This window comes from Tenrec ecaudatus, chromosome 9 (genome assembly GCF_050624435.1).
Source record: "Tenrec ecaudatus isolate mTenEca1 chromosome 9, mTenEca1.hap1, whole genome shotgun sequence".
NCBI lineage: Eukaryota > Metazoa > Chordata > Mammalia > Afrosoricida > Tenrecidae > Tenrec > Tenrec ecaudatus.
Genome location: NC_134538.1, coordinates 148,902,528 through 148,920,176, shown reverse-complemented (window position 1 = coordinate 148,920,176; position 17,649 = coordinate 148,902,528). Strand labels below are relative to the sequence as shown.

The 17,649-nt window shown below is 45.5% G+C and overlaps 1 protein-coding gene across 5 annotated transcripts in view; it reads right to left on the bottom strand.

The window, feature by feature from the left end:
* NRF1 (nuclear respiratory factor 1) overlaps positions 1–17,649 on the bottom strand; it is a 119,500-nt gene that overhangs the window by 63,559 nt on the left and 38,292 nt on the right. For 4 of the 5 annotated variants that reach the window (XM_075558653.1, XM_075558654.1, XM_075558657.1 and 1 more), the window contains one exon: positions 5,830–6,061. In XM_075558653.1, coding sequence (XP_075414768.1) covers positions 5,830–6,061 — 232 coding nt within the window. The remainder of the gene's footprint in view (positions 1–5,829; positions 6,062–17,649) is intronic. The other variant, XM_075558655.1, reaches the window with a different exon arrangement.

Genomic DNA, 17,649 nt, shown 5'->3' with positions numbered 1-17,649 from the left:
CCTACATGCAGCAGATACATAAAGTATGCGGGCCAATCCTGATCACCGGGTTTCATTTTAAAAGTTGATTTGAAAGAAAAAAAATTCCCGATACAACACTAGACATGAAGTCTTCATGTCTATCATGACGTGAAGCACTTACTGTCAATGACCAAGAAAAGAAAGCAAAGTTTGCCAGGCCAGGAAAGAGTTTAAAAAAACAAAACAAAAACGTTTATTACTTTTATTCCTGGAACCATGGGAAAGGTCTTCATAACTTAGAAGTGTCTTCATTGTTAAAATGCTTACTGAGTAGCCATTACAAGTGTCTGGGGCACTGTCTTCGTCTTTTATGAGAAATGACATTGGAACCCTGACACATTACACCAGAAATCAGGACATGCTATTGAAGAAGTATAATTATATTGGGGTGTGTGTGTGTGTGCGTGTATGCACATACACTGGGAGAAGTGGATGGTGATTTAAAAAGAAAAAAGAGCAGAATATTTAAAACTTGGACTTGCCCAGGAAAATCTCGTGTCTGATTAGATTGATATAAACAGAGTATAGCTATTAAGACAATTTCTGCTCCTGAGCAAATTCTCATTTGGGTCAGCTCTTTGGAAATAAATACTAAAAGCTCCCTCGTCATTTATTCCAGAGTCGGTTCCATTATCTGAAGCCATTCTAACACTCAACCCTGCCTCCTCCGAGGTCCTTCCATCTATTAGCAGCCTCTTTAGAACTCCAGCCTTTGCTCAGGGAGGAAAAGGAGACTGGGTCTGCCTCTATGACTGCTAGGATTCGTAGTCACTCTGGATTTGGAGGAGATGAGCTGATTGCTAAGGGAGGGCTTTTTATTCAGGCTAACCTTGGCAGATGGACAATTTCTTTCAGTGATAATATGATTCTGCAGTATGCACAGGCTTCCGAATAAAAATCCAGTCCCAATTCACAATGGTCATTATTATGGAGAATATTTCTGCTGTTGCAGATATTATTCCAAAAGTAAGTCTTCCTCAAAAAAATCTCACTTCTTCTAAATAAAAATAAAGGTATTTCTCACCAATGTTAACTCATGTCACCAATGAGCTGCGGTAAAGAACACATTTCCCAGGGGTCATAGCATTTACAAGTTTGAGAAGCCCCCATCCAATGCAATACTTTCGTTACATAGATGTGAAGCAGAATCCAAGTGACTTGACCCTACTTCTGGTAATAGCAGACTTGGGAACTCCCAGACCGCCCTACTTGCTAAAGACAATGGCAAGAGCAACAACAACAAAACAAACAGCAGAATTATTTTTCTTCCAGACACCAAAGAATAAACGAGAGTAAGAACTCATCAGGCCAAGACCCAGAAATGAGGCAGGCATGGGAGCGGTGGTCGCTCGGGGTTGTCTGCTCCCCATAAGGCACAGAGTAGCCCTTTGCCAGTCAGGAAGGACCAGTGGTTACAAGCCAGAGTTCAGGTTTACCCTGTTGAGGGGTTACAACTATAATGGACTGCACCCTAACCATGAAGTGAACTAAAGTACATCAGTCCTCCCATAAAGCACACCCTAGAGTTAGGTCATTTGGTGGCCTGGAAAATTCTACGACCTAGTTCTGGTCATTCAATATTGTCAGTGTGCTCAAGCGTCTGGCCAAAGCAAACAAAACCCGCTCCAGAAGACAGCACTATCTCAGACCCCAAACATCGTATGAGACCCGCTCAAATACGAGCGGTACACACAGAGGAAAGCCAGCACAAACAGAAACAGACCGACAGTTACTGCAGAGAATGCAGTCACCAGATGGTTTGTGAAATCAGTGCTTGCTTTGTTTGAGATTTTTTTTTTCTCTTCTCTTCCCACAACAATTGGAAGCTGTTATAGTACAAATTTGGGAAGGGGGTTGGGTGGTTGGGGGGGGGAGATACTAGAATTTCTAAAACTGAAAGAAAACAAAATTATACCCTGTAACCAAAATTCATAACTTTATGGGCAGATTTTAAAGTAGCTTACACATAGCAAAAGAGAAAAATAAATAAACTGGAGGAGAGGAGAAACGATGCAGAATGCAGAAGTGGTCAAGGGTGGTGCTCACAGAGCAGAGGGCGCGGGAGAGAAAGGACTCAGCGTGGACACTTCACATTCAATGAGTCACAGAAGAAACTCTTAGGATGGAGAAGCAAAATCTAAACAAGTACTGACTGTGATTTTCTAGAATTGATAAAAGACATTAATCCACAAATTCAAGCTATCCAAAGAATCCAGAACAGAATAATTCAGCAGAAACTCATAGTCGAACATATCAAACAAGTGAAGGCAGACAGGGCCTTAAAAGCAACGAGGCGCGATCTATGTGGGGAAGCAAACCTTCAAAGGGGCAAGGGTTAGAATGAAACAGCTGACTTCTCAAAAGACGGTGGACCAATATCTTCAGGATGAGAAAGGAATGAACTGTCAACCTAGAATTCTAGACCCATGAAAAGGCTTTCTTAGACAAATAAAAACCGAGAAATTATGTGACTAGCAGAGGCATGCTGAAGAAGTACTAAATGATATCTTTAGGCAAAAGAAATATCACCTCTTCCCCACCACCCCAAACAGCATTACTATGTATAGACAAAACAACAGTAATGGTTTTAAATAGACATACAGGTCAGTGTGTGTGTATAGTAGTACCACTGGAAGGTTCTGTGAGACTTGTATTATCTCGAAAGAAGATACAGTATCAATGATTTAAGACATGGATTGAGAACGTCCGCTTTAATTTTGAGGGGTATCGCTAAGAGCAAAAATGCATATTACTAGAGAACCAGTGACGAGCTGAGGGGGCAGCCGCAATCCCAACTACGTGGATAGCTGCCCCTCCCCCCGAAGAATTTATTTCAGAGGACAGCACTGAAGCTGCAGTTCAGGGAGAGGGACATGTCTGATCAGAGCACACGGTCGCAAATGAAGGGGGAGGAAGAGAGAGTTGAGTACATCTGGGCCCACCAAGCCATGAAGACGATATTCCCGCTCAGAGTAGCAAATCCACAGAGAAGACCATATGGCTGGCCACACTATGAGACACGACATCCCTCACTGATCCATAGCCCTACAGATGACAACACTGGAGACACAGTGTGGGAATTGCACCCAATCTGATCCCGCCACACCAAGGCAAAACTCTAAGGGGGTGCAACAGAACAGCAAGAGGAACAGAGCAATGAAGTGCCCAGAGAATACCAAAAATAGACTTTGGGGCCAGAGCGTGACACCCATCAGACTCGACCGGAAAACACTCCTAAAGGCCAAAAAACAGTCCTTGAACTAACCAAAAGCTTTTCTTTCTTGTTGTGTTGTGGGGTTTTTGGTTTTGTTTTTTGTCATTGGCTTTTTGCTGTTGTTGTTTTGTTTTCTTTTGTTGCTTGGTTTTGCTCTGTCTTGTTTTTGTGCATGTCATTATATCCACAGGTCTGTCTAAATAAGATAGGCTGGATGAACAATCTGGAGGAGAAAACAACGGGACTGACAGTGGACATGGGACAGTGGGAGGTGGGGGAAAGGAAGTGGTGTTAACAAATTCAGGGACAAGGGAACAAGTGATCCAAATTGATGGTGAGGAGGCTGTAGGAGGCCTATTAGGACGTGATCAAGGGTAATGTAACCGAGAGGAATTACTGAAATTCAAATGAAGGCTGAACATGATAGTGGGATAAAAAGAAAGTAAAAGGAAATAGAGGAAAGAGTAGGGGGAAAGGGGAATTTATAGAGGTCTAAATAAAGGCATGGACATATGTAAATATAGTTATATATGAGGATGGAGAAATAGATTGATGTGCATATATGTGTAGGTTTAGTGTTAAGGTAGCAGCTGGAATTGGGCCTCCACTCAAGTACTCCCTCAATGCAAGAATACTTTGTTCTATTAAACTGACATTCCATGATGCTCACCTTCCTGACACAGTCACTGAAAACAAAGCGGGTGCATAAGCAAATGTGGTGAAGAAAGCTGATGGAGCCTGGCTATCAAAAGATATAGCATCTAGGGTCTTAAAGACTAAAGGTAAATAAATGGTCATCTAGCTCAGAAGCAACAAAGCCCACATGGAAGAAATACACCACACTGTGTAATCATGAAGTGCTGAAGTGATCAGTTATCAGGCATCAAAAACCTAAAAATCATATCATTGTGTGCTCACCTCCCCAATACAATCGCTGTAGACAAATGGGTACATAAGCAAATGTGGTGAAGAAAGCTGATGGTGCCTAGCTATCAAAAAAATATAGCATCTGGGGTCTTAAAGGCTTGAAAGTAAACACACGGCCATCTAGCTCAGAAGCAACAAAGCCCACATAGAAGAAGCATACCAGCCTGTGTGATGATGAGGTGTCAAAGGGATGAGGTATCATATCATTGTGAATGAGGGTGAGAGCGAAGTGGGGACCCAAAGCCCATGTGTAGGCAACTGGGCATCCCTTTACGAAAGGGTCACAGGGAAGAGATGAGCCAGTCAGCGTGCAGTGTAGCAACAATGAAACATACAACTTTCCTCTAGTTCCTAAATGCTTCCTCTACCCACCCCACCCCCCACCCCCCACCTCCCCCTGACTATCACGATCCCAATTCTACCAAAAAAAAATGACTGGACCAGAGGATGTACACAGGTACTGATAGAAACTGGAAACACAGGGAATCCAGGATGGATAATCTCTTCAGGACCAGTGATGACAGTGGGGATATTGGGAGGGTGGGGTAGAGAGGGGGAACTGATTACCGAGATCTACATGTAACCTCCTCCCTGGGGGACAGACAACAGAAAATTGGTTGAAGGAAGACATCAGACAGTGTAAGATATGACAAAATAATAATTTTTAAATTATCAACGGTTCATGAGGGAGGGGGCAGTGGGGGAGAGGAAGGGGGAAAATGAGGAGCTGATGCCAGGGGCTTTAAGTGGAGAGTGGGTGTTTTGAGAATGATGAGGGTAACAAATGTACAAAGGTGCTTTATATAATTGATGTATGGATTGTGATAAGAGTTGTATGAGCCCCCAATAAAATGAATTTTTAAAAAGTCACTTGCGCAGCAGCACTAGGTTAACTATATTTTCCATTAAAATTTTATTTATGTAAAATAAAAAGAACGAAAAATGCATATTACTTCCATCAAGAAGTTTCTCTTTATGCCAACAAAAAATGGGAAAGGGAGAGGAAAAGACACTTCTAAATACCTATAAAATAATAGATGAAGCTAAAAGAGACCAGGTTTACTGGTTAGAAAGAAATAGTTGGGATCCCCGAGACTCCGCCTGTGGTAGGATGGTCAAGCTCTTAAAAGCAAAAAGGAAGCATCTAACCAAGGGCAAAGCTCAGAGGATCGGGAAACCAGACACGCAGGGAAGGAGGAGGGTAACTGATGGTAGACACAGGGAGTTGACACAAAATGTGTACGTGCTCTTGAATGTGAACTTGATGATCTGCTTTGTAAAGCTAACCTCATTCGGAATAAGTGGTTTTAAAAAGAAAGAATACATGAAGAGAAAAGAATATTTGGGACGGATAGAATGTATATAGTAAAGATGGTCAATATCAACCTAAGTAGATCTGTAATCATATTGAATGTAAATGGACTAAATGCTTCTGTGAAAAAAAATGTTGGAATGGATGAAAAACCAAAGTCCTAACACTAATAGCAAGTGATTTCAGAACTCAACGCTCTGTCCAATATTCAAGTTAGAAATGCAAGGCTAAGGGAGAAAAACTGCAGCAAGGACTAAATACAAGAGTGTGTGAATCCTAGGTTCTTTCAGATAGATGTGGTGCTGTGAGTTAAGCAAAAATAATAATACAGCATTTCCAACCCAAAGAGCATTACCTGCAGCAGCCAGATGGGCGGTCACCTCATCAGCTGCCGTGGAGTTGAGTATGTCTGAGTCATCGTAAGACGTGTCCTCGGGAGAAGATGGCGAGTCTTCATCGGCGCTCAGCATGCTGTGTTCGGTGTAGGTGGCCACGTGGACCTGCTGCACCTGTTGGGCCACTGCGTGGGCTTCTATAGTTGCCATGTGTTCAGTCTGGGCCACTGCGTGCTCCTCCATGAAGAGCTGCTGTGGGGGACAAAGGACAGGGCTCAGTGTGCACTACAACACAGCGTCCCCCCAAGAGAGGCTGGCCTCAACTCAGTCTCCTCATAAGCCTCTGACTGCGTTACACACCTTGCTGTCCCGCGTCACAGGATATAGGAATCAAATAGGACATATTTTCCTTTTATGGGTCCATTTTAATGGAAATTAACTGTACTAATTTTATATCCGAGGCCACAAAACAAGAGATATTCTTGATGATATGCAATAAGACACGTAAATATAACAATAAGATATTAAAATGTCCCATAGACTAGCACCTGACATTGTCAATAAGTACACAGGTGAAATACGGAACACTTTGTATTTCTTATGTTAAGGACAGAATGGGAGTTACACATTGTCCCCCACCCCAAATGCCATCATTCAAAGGGTTTTTTTCCCCTGTTCTTTGTAAACTCTAAGACCAGGCAGGAACTCACAAAGATTTGTTCTGCCACTGCACATGTAACAAACTACTGAGAAACTTGCTTTCCTTAAAAAATAGTTTTGGAGCGTACACACAGAGAATTAAAAAACATGCTGCCGTCACACGTAGTGTTGCTGCTGAGGCCGCCCTGCTCACAGCAGCCCTGTGTGCGCCAGAGCGTCAAGCTGCCCTGTCAGCCGGCCCCGCCTCACAACTGCTAGCGCCGAGGGGTCAGTCCATCTGGTTGAATTAAGGCACATTCTAGACAGGATTTATTCTGCAGCTATTTAAAACTGTAGCACTGAAAAATGCAAACTCTGAAGCAGTGTGTACCTATTGTGTTGTCCCTCGTGTCTTCCCCCCCACCCCACCCCAGCCCCACCCCAATGCATCTGGGCACGGACTTGTCACAACATACAGGTCTACAGAGTCAAGTGCCAACTGCTGTATGGCGAGGCTGCTTCCCTGTTCTCCTATGCTAAATATCCGGGCACAGAAAATGGTACCAATTTAATTTCCTCGAGTATTCCTTAGAATACAGTCTTAAAGGTAAACGTGCTAGGTCAAAACACATGTATTCAAGTTTTAAGTTATGATTCCTGTTGGAAAGTGAAATGTTTCACTTGTACACTATCTCCACTTGCCAGAAGTCATCCCCCCTCCTCCCAGCACACACACAGACACACACTTGCAGTCTGACTAGCATGTAATATCATACAGTGGTGCATATCTGCAGTTAAAGACAAAGCAGCAGCCACAGAAATGCGCCCTTTATGGCTACCACTGGCACCACGTACTTGTGTGCCAGCTTCCCCTTCGAATCTGCTCTCTGGGCACTGCTTCCCACAGGCCCTCCTCTCACTGCTCCCTCCGGCTCGCTTCTTATGGAGGGGGGGCAGTTCTACGGAGGTGACTCCTGATCCTCACGGTGCATTCTTGTGCTGACACTAATTCTGCCTGCCCCTCTGCACACCACTCTTGGCACATCCTCCTAGCTCAGCGGTTATTACTTTGGGAATATGCAATCATCGGCAAGTATTCTGTGTTTCAAGTTATAACTCACTTTCAGGATAAATCCAACCACCAAGCCCACTGGCAGGGAGTTACCTCTAATTCACAGAGCTCCTACGGGGCAGAGTGGGGCTGCTGCACTGGGAACGAACAGCCCATCTTTCTTCCCTGGAGCAGCTGGTGGGTCTGACATGCTGACTGAGCGCCAGGAGCAGCGCAAACCATAACCCACGACACCAGCAGGACTCCTTCAAGCCGCCACTGGGCACCACAGACCTGCGCCCCTCCCCCCCTTGGCGACCCGCTCCTCGTAGACAAGGAGAATGGCGAGCAGATGATTAAGAATCATCCCGTCAGCACTGGGTGCCCTCTCTGGCCCTCTTGCTTTTTTATCTGCGTGGGCTCATCTCCTCTGTCCGCTGTCCCCTGGCACGTGACCTGCACACACGTGGGCACACATGCACGTGTGCACACACACAGAGCACCATGTTGCTTCAAATGGCGCTCTCAGAGAGGTGCCTGGTAAGCAAGAACGTATGGACTAGAGAGACAAAAGGGTCAATGGGGAAACGGTCACGGTTGGGAAATCTGGGTGGAGGGAGCATGTGAGAATTCTTTGTACTATTCTTGCAACTTCCCCCTAAATCGGTAATTATGTCAAGACTTTTTTTTAAAGATACCCAGTGTGTTACCCTGAGGATATTCTTTTTTAAATCGTTTTATTAGGGGCTCATACAACTCTTATCACAATCCATGCAACCATCAATTGTGTAAAGCACATTTGTACATTCATTGCCCTCATCAATCTCAAAACAATTGCTCTCCACTTAAGCCCTGAGGATATTCTTACAGCCGATGTTGGATATGATATACAAATGACTCCTTGAATTGTACATATCTGAGATGCAATTTAATATACTATTTAAGGCATATAATTAAGCACTAGGAGAAGACAGTACCATCCAAATGTTTCCCATCGGCTCTCCATTCTCTTCCTCTAAGAGGCAGAGTGCTCTATGGTATTCCGTATTCCTGCTACTTCAAAATTGTTTTTAAATGATTTGGGATTAGATACGATCTAGCCACTTTTCAAAGGGATTTGTACACTCTTCACTTGGCATAATGGATCTGAAATCTTTTTCTCCAGGATGCAATTCACAGCATAAATCAATAGGGCTGTCTGCTCGGAGGGCTTGTCGCCTCCGCCCTGGGTCCCATCCCTTCACCCACCCAGCCCCCCCCCCTCCAGCTCCTGGGGCTCCCTCAGCCTGAGCTTTGGAGTTCACCCACCGAGCCCCCTCCCCTCCTCCAGCTCCTGGGGCTCCCTCAGCCTGAGCTTTGGAGAGCAAGGGCAGAGCCACCTGCTTGAGCAGCCTGGAGGGTCTGCAAGTGATGTGCCCGCATTTCATAGGATAATCACGTAAGAAAAGGTTTTAACGCCGGACATGATGAGCTACTGCTCAAGATCACACACATGCACGCACTCACTCTCACGCGTGCACACACGCCCTAAGGAATTCCTCCATGAGGAGTCAGCTCCTCTGGAGAACTAGACTGACAGGCACTTAACTACAAACAGATGAAAATTTCGTCTGAATTTTTAAAAGCTGCCTATTAACCAGATGCCCAGACCCCCCTCCCCCCCCCCCCCCCCCGCGACAAACCCCGTAAGCTCTTAGCCTCAGTTGCATCTTCTATGAGAGCAGGGTGATATGGGTGCCGGGATTAGCCAGGAGAGGGAGGCACATGGCGCCTGCACACCAGTTAATGATTCCTCACGCCAGGAGCCCGACTGCGTCGTGAGTCTCTGTCTCACAAACACGGGGCCTCAATTTCTTCATCTTTAAACTAGCTCTCTCCGAGGACATGGCCATCTTCGTTGTCTGCAAGTGTTGAGTCAGGCAGCTAAAAACCCTGCCTGACTTCATGAACTCTAGCAACAGACAGCTGGTCCTCCAGTGGGAAATAGGCCAACTCTGTAGGAGCTGGGGCCCTCCAGAGAGCCAGCACATGGGCGGGCAGTGACTGCGCAGGTGGAGAACAAAGGACACCAGCAGCAGCAGCAACCTACATTGATGCCCTTCTCCCTCCTCGCCACCACTGCCACTGACCCGTCAAGTCAATGGCCCACAGTGCCGAGGCAGAGTTGCTCCTGAGGGTTTGACACTGTCAATCTTTCTGGGAGCAGGCAGCCTTCGCTTTCTCCTGCAGAGCAGTGGGTGGGTTTGAACTGCCAGTCTGATGATTGGTGGTCTAGTGTTTAAGCCATGAACCCCCAGGGCCCGACAACACATTAATAAATAGGCCTTAATAAATAGGCCTCTCCAAAGCACTGGGGGAGTGCAGCAGAACAGCAAGGGAATGGAGCGGCAAGGTCCCCAGGGAATGCTGAAGGTGGACTTTGGGGCCAGGGCATGGTGTCCCAACAGACTGGACTGGAAAACACTCCTAAAGGCCAACAAACGATCCTTGAACTAACTACAAGCTTTTTTCTCTTGTGTTTTCTTTTGTTCTTTGTCAGTGGTTTGTTGTTGTTGTTTTGTTGTATACTGTTGCTTGATTTTGCTCTGTCTTGTTTTTGTGCATGTTACTATCTCCACAGGTCTGTCTAAATAAGATAGGCTGGATGGACAATCTGGAGGGGAAAACAACGGGACTGACAGTTCTGGGGGGTCACGGGATAGGGGGAGGTGAGGGGAAAGGAAGTGGTGTTAACAAACCCAGGGACAAGGGAATGAGTGATCCAAATCAGTGGTGAGGTGGGTGTGGGAGGCTTGGTAGGGCATGATCAAGGGTAATGTAAACAAGAGGAATTGCTGAAACCCAGGTGGGGACTGAGCATGATAGTGGGACAGGAGGAAAGTCAAGGGAAATAGAGGAAAGAGCTGGGAGGCAAAGGCCATTTATATAGGTCTAGATAAAGACATGTACATGTGCAAATATATTTATATATGAGGATAGGGAAATAGATCTATGTGCCTATATTAATAGGTTTAATATTAAGGTAGCGGAAGGACATTGGGCCTCCACTCAAGTACTCCCTCAATGTAAGAATAGTTTCTCCTATTAAATTAGCATTCTATGATGCTTATCTTCCCAACAACTGAAGACAAAGCGGGTGAATAAGAAAATGTGGTGAAGAAAGCTGATGGTGCCCAGCTATCAAAAGATACAGCATCTGGGGTCTTAAAAGCCCAAATGGAAGCACACCAGTCTGTGCGATCACGAGGTGTGGAAGGGATCAGGTATAAGGCATCATAAGAACAAAAAAATCTTACCATAGTGAATGAGGGGGGGAGTGCAGAGTGGAGACGCAAAGCCCATTTATCTGCCACTGGAGATCCCCTTGTAAAGGGGTCTAAAGGAGTCAGTCAGGGTGTGATGTAGCACCAATGACAAATACAGCTTTCCTCTAGTTCCTAAATGCTTCCTCTCCCCCCCTCCCCCTGCCCCATCACTATCATGATCTGAATTCTACCTTGAAAGTCTGGCTAGACCAGAGGATGTACACTGGTACCAATAGGAACTGGAAACACAGGGAATCCAGGGCGGATGATCCCTCCAGAACCAGTGGTGTGAGTGGCGATACTGGGAGGGTAGAGTGAGAGTGGGTTGGAAAGAGGGAACTGATTACAAGGATCTACATATAACCTCCTCCCGGGGGGTGGGCAACAGAAAAGTGAGTGAAGGGAGATGTTGGACTGTGCAAGATATGACAAAATAATAATATATAAATTATCAAGGGTTCATGAGGGAGGGGGGAGCAGGGAGGGAGGGGAAAAATGAGGAGCTGAGCCAAGGGCTTAAATGGAGAGCAAATGCTTTAAGAATGATAAGGGCAATGAATATAGAAATATGTTTTACACAAATGATGTATGTATGGACTGTGATAAGAGTTGTATGAGCCCCTGACAAAATAATTATAAATAAATAGGCCTCTCTGGCAGTCAATCTCCCAGAGCCAGGACTGCCCACCAGACCTGCTAACAACACCTTTTAAAGAATCATTCCCCAAATAATTACACAATGGCGACTCTACTCTTCCCTGGAACATGACCCTTGCTCAGTATGTGCTTCATCTCAAACTCTTCTTTGTTTCAGTAACTAAGAGGGCCCAGAAAAAACAGCCTTTCCTTTCCTGTCCCAGGGCAGGCTGGTGGTCATGGCCAGAGTCAACAACATGGGCAGAGGTGTTAAATCTGTCTACCCCGCACATAATGAATGAGAATAAATGTCCAGTACTTTTTTAAAAATCAAGGTAGGAAGAAAAGTGGGCTGGGAAATCCAATCAAGGTAGAACTAAGTGCAGAAGAAAGCACAATCTAATCAATAACATTATCACATCAAAGGAAACACTCCCAGAACTGCCACTGGGCAGGCTCAGAGCAAGACTGCGCCACCCGGGCTCCACCAGGGAGGGGCAGGACAACAAAGAGATGCCGAATCCAGCCTCGTAACCAGAAGAGACGCTTTCCCGCCACAGAAAAGCACTTCGCAAAGGCTCCCGCAGGATGGGATGTGCTGGCCCCTGCCCCCACCCATCATCCAGATCTCCCCACAGCAGGAGGGCAGAAGCTGGCGGCTGGGAAGCCAGGAGGGGCTGAGTGAAGCAGGACCATTTCCAGTCATTTCAAGGGGTTCCGAAGACAGAGTCCAGTGCTATTTGATTTGTAAAAGATGGCGGGGTGGGGGGTGGGGGACGATGGGCGGGGGACGGTGGGCAGGGGGAGTCATCTGGTACCACTGGGCTCTACAAAAGCATAAAAGTCATAGTCCTATCCATGCAGTTTTTACATTGTTTTGCATTCAGACAGCGCCCATAGGCACAAAGAGAGAAAAGTAAATGGGGCACAATATGGAGTGTAGAAGTTATGAACCACAGTGATGGCAAACAAAGGGGAGGAGGGAGGGGACGGTGGCCAGGGGCACTCATCTCCTACAAGCCCCACAAGACAGGAGAGCTGATCAAGGAGCTGGAAGGCGGTAAGATTATAAGGATAGAAATCAGGAGAAAGGAGGCTCATCCCCATTGTTAGCGGAAGTCGGCAATGCCCAAGTGGGATGCAGCCAAGGCACAGAGGAATGTGGGGCTGCCTCTGCACCTGAACACTGTCAACAAAGCCCCGCTGCAGCGGAGAGTGGACAGATCATGGATTCTCCTGAGAACCTTTGCTATTCCATTTGACCTTTTAGCCTAAACTCTGAAACCACTCCTGTCAAGTAGAGCCTTCCAAACGAAATCTATTAACAACTAAAATGAGGTGCTAAGGTAAATAATTGTCCTTAGGGAAAAATGCCAGGCCTCACATTTATGCTAAGGACCCAGAGGGCAGCACAGTTCAAGTTCAAAAACAGTCTTCTTTACCTGGAGTAAAGCTACTTAACTTGGGAGCATCTGACATTAATTTTTAAAAGGTATGGCTGGAATCACATATTTTTCATTCCAATACACGGACAAAATGTGTGAATATCCATTACTACTAATGACAACCTAATGAGCCAGTTCATAATGCTTCATACAATACAGGCGAGCAACAAGCTTGGCCACACAACTCCAGGAGGTGCAGATGACTAAGAAAAGGATCGTAGAAGCTTCCTGGGGGCAGGACGGTGGGGGAGGGGGGGCACGCCATAAAGCCTCTATAAATCACCCCTACCCTATTTTGCTCCTTAATAATGCTTGGGACAACTAACTGCACGAGTTAAGGGCCAAGGTTATCTAGGCAATTCCAGCTGAAGAGGCAGGCTGTCTGTGTGGACTGTCTCGCTCTGCTGCTCTCTTTTCTACACAGCTTCCTGGTAGACCTGTCCCTAGAAGTAGCAGGATGAAGCATTTCCTTCCTGTTTTCATTTTTGATCAGTGTTGTTCCAACAGGGGGGCAGCTCCAGTGCCCACCTCTCTTGGTGGGTGGATGGGCACTTGAGTGAGCTAGATGAAGAAGCCCAAAGCAGTGACAGCTGAGTGTCAGCAAAGCTGAGGAAGGGGATTGCCCCTTATACTGGCAACAGTCTCTCGGAGGAGACAGCGTTCCACTGAAGAGGTGGTGGTTGGCCAGGCACCTCTGGCAGCAGAACAAAGCTGGAGAGGATGAAAGGAGCCCCCAGACACGCCAAGGGGGTGTGCAGAAAAAGGGAGGGAGATGGGACACAAGCATCCGCCACCTCAGGATTGTATCTGTCCCTGAGTATAACTTAGCTGCTCAGCTGTTGCAGCAAACCTCAGGCTGACACAGCAACAATGTCTTTCTATAAAAATAATAGTGACAGAAAGATATGTCATATTATTCATTGTCTGGATTAGTTCAGGTGTTGGGACAGACCAAAGAGGATGGGGCAGCAAAGGCACCTTTGCCCTTCACCTACTACTACTCTAAGCTCTTGGCAGACAGTGCAGGTGCGCTGACTAGTCCTTCCCGTGTGGCTATCAGAGGTTTGCATCATCTTCTGTGCACACCATGTACCAGGGTATGGAGTGTCTCCTCACCACTCTACCGCCAGGCCGCCTAAACCCCTATCTCCGCCTTCTCCAGGTACACCGCTCATTGTACCTTACGTACATTTCACTCAACTCCTGTGCCTTAGCTTTACTCTCCGTCAAGTGGGGAGGACAGCTGAAGCTTCCTCATAGAAACATTAGAAAGGCTGTACACTGAATGCCACAGAGTACTACACGGGCTGGCCTGAGAGTGAGTGCCAGACTACTGCAACCAAATGCATATTGCAAGGCAGCACGCCCCACACATTTTGTCTTGTTTTGTTTCCCAGTGTGAGTGTGCGTGTGTGTGTCAGAGAAAGAAAGAAGACGACACAGCATCTAGGAATGGCAATAAAAGGTCTTACGCCTGTAATAACATTGTTAGTGTTTTTATTACTGTGCCACATACAGAAGACAAAGAAACCAGATATTCCAAAGGGAAGTAAACATGATTCAGTTTATCTCAGGAGAAATAATGCTCACACATCAGAGGATAGGAATTTTGAACAAAGCTGAGGATGGGCAGAAACTCTCTCAGACACACAGATTTTCTAAATAAGTCATTTCCATGGACTCAAGTCAGACTCTTGTATGCCATCACTGGTGGCGGAGTCGTTACACAGGGGCTGTAACCCGCAGGGTAAGCGGGTCGGAAGCACCAGACACTCACCAGGAGAGAGACTTCTACTCCCGTGAAGTTTCAGTCTTGGAAGCTCACAGGGCAGTTCTACCTTCTCCTACAGGGTCCCTATGAGTCAATGAATTTGGTTCAGGATTTGGTACTGCAGTAACAAAGTGATACCACTAGAGGGTGCTACTACAGAAGAAAAACAAAGAAACCACAGCCTTTCAAGTTGCTTGAAATTCTCCAACAAAATACAAAACCTTCCATGGGGAAGAATAGTTAGGTGGATCTAATTCACCGCTACAAAACATATCAGCTCTTCTTCTACGGGTTCCAGATCGGCGCAGTCCAACAACATTTACACACATCAAGATGAAAAGGATCGTGGTTTGGGTTGCTTTTTTTTTTACAATAGAAAAAACGTTTTCTTTTTTTTTAATGTAAAGGTTATATTTTTATTAAATCATTTTAAACTCTTATCAGAATCCATCCATCCATTGTGCCCAGCACATCTGTTGCTATCATCATTCTCAAAATAATTGCTTTCTACTTCAGCTCATTTCCCCCCTCCTCCTTTCCCACTGCCCCCTCCCTCATGAACCCTTGATAAATTATAAATTATTATTGTTTTGTCATGTCTTAGGGAGACGTCGGGCAGTTTAAGAAAAGGACCATCTTTATATTGCTCAAAACTCCCCTCGCTATTCACATGGCTATAGGCCCATGTGGCTTTTGGCTACCATGTTGAATGTAGCAATTCTCATACGTTCACCACCATCTATTCACTGTCCATTCACAGCACCCCGCAGACAGGGCAGGACTGCCCTGTGGGTTGCCCAGCCTGTACCTCTTCACAGGAGAACAGGAGTGGCTGGTTGTTTTGAACTGCTACCCAACAAGGACCTACTATGCCACCGTGGTTCCTTGAGCAAGTCTACATTCTTGTTTTTAATTTTAAAATGACTATTGCTTCTAACCACAGGTTATTATACAGCACTGGAATTTCTAACTATCACTGGAATTATTTGAGTAAATCAAATAATAGTCCAGGTCAATCTGTCTCTAATGATAATTTCAATACTAATAGAAAGACCAACCATCCCATCCCACTCTAAGGGGTTCACAATCAGAAGCAATTTTCTTAAAAAAATTATTCTAGAAGATTATATGTACCCAATTTGGTGATTATTTCTTTTTTCAAATACATTTTTAAGCCCTTTGGCCAGCAGTTCTCAACCTGTGGGTCAATACAACTTTTGGGGTCAAACGACCCTTTCACAGGGGTCACCTGATTCATAACAGTAGCAAAATGACAGTTATGAAGTAGCAATGAAAATAATTTTATGAATGTATGGATGTGCTTTATACAATTGATGTATGTATATGTATGGATTGTGGTAAGAGTTGTATGAGTCCCTAATAAAATGTAAAAGAAGAAAAGAGAAAAAAATGATTAGGGCAAAGAATGTACAGATGTGCTTTATACAATTGATGTATGTATATGTATGAACTGTGAAAAGAATTGTATGAGCCCCAATAAATTGTTAAAAAAAAAAAAAGAAAATAATTTTATGGTTGGTGGTCACAACGAGGAACTGCATTAAAGGGTTGAGGCATTAAGAAGTTTGAGAACCACTGCCTTAGGCTCTAAACGGCTTTAAAAATAACGTGTATTAGGAGACTAAATTAATAAATCTAAGTATGAAGGCTTTCCATGAAAACAAAACAAAGCCTGCCTTCTAGCGTGGCTGCTAATGGATTTAAGGGGGGAGGGGCGGGGGAGAGGCAGCAAGGACATCAGGTGGGTTTTCCTGAGGGGCTCCGTCAAGATGCTGGAGTGACAGGAGGGGGCAATGGCGTGGGAAAGCACACATCCCTGAGCACCCCGACAGCAGGCGGGGTGGGGTGGGTTCTGGGGAGATTCTTTGTTTACACTGTGGTGTAATCGGCTAACGATTAAGTGCTGTGGCCCCCACCTGTCCCAGTAAGCAGTCTCTGCCACTCTGGGCAGCACCCACCCTGCACTGGCCCAGTGTCCTCAGCGGAGTGGGTCCCTGGTGGAGGGAGGTTGGTGACACAGAAGGATGAGAAGAGGGTATGCCCACATACGTAAATGCCAACACATATTGGTGCTGAGTGGTACCTGGGTCAGAGAAGTGGGGTGGGGGCAAGAGTTGCCAGGGTATTTGCACTTGGGTCAGAAGGCAGCTGCCAGGGCTTGGTCCCCAGCTGCTCCCCGAATTACATACAATCAAGGAAGTACTTGTCACGTGATAGCAGGATTAGCGGTGGCCTCCATTTCCACGAGGGAGAAATAATATCAGCCACCACAAGTCCCACCCTCCCTCGGTCTCAGGCAAGCACAAAGGACACATCCTTCGGCTCTGCCAACTGTGAACCTCAGCGCAGCCACCACCCGGAGGGTGTCAGCCTTTGCCTGACCGTTCAATACCTGGCATTTCCGAGGCACCTGGCAGACGAGCCGTTTCTGGACAGTCAGGGAGCTCTAAGTGCCAGCACCACTGAACTAGGAACCGCGACAACCCAGTCATTCTCCTTAGTTCCGCATAGTCCCCGGGCGCTCCTCCGGGATTCCTAGGGTAGCTGCGCAGCGGCGCTCCCCGACAAACAAGTTTCTTTTCTTTAAATCATTTTATTGGGGGTTCATACAACTCTTATCACAATCCATCCATCGTGTCAAGCACATTTGTACATTTGTTGCCATCATTCTTAAAACATTTGCGGTCTACTTGAGAAAGTAGATGCTGTATTTTCTAATAGGTGTTTAATTTCTTTTAAATAGTATAAAGGCCTATTATCTTCACAATCTTCTTTGATATGACTATTAATGGACCAACAGTCCACATTTATTTGTTTTTTATTTTATTTTTTCCACATTTATTTGTTTAAAAAATGTTTGAAGGTAACTCATAAGATATTACTACAAAGTCACAGAAACCTTCGCGAAACCAAAATGTGCAGTTCTTGTTATTGGACATATCTCCACCTAGATCTAAACATGTCTGCACACA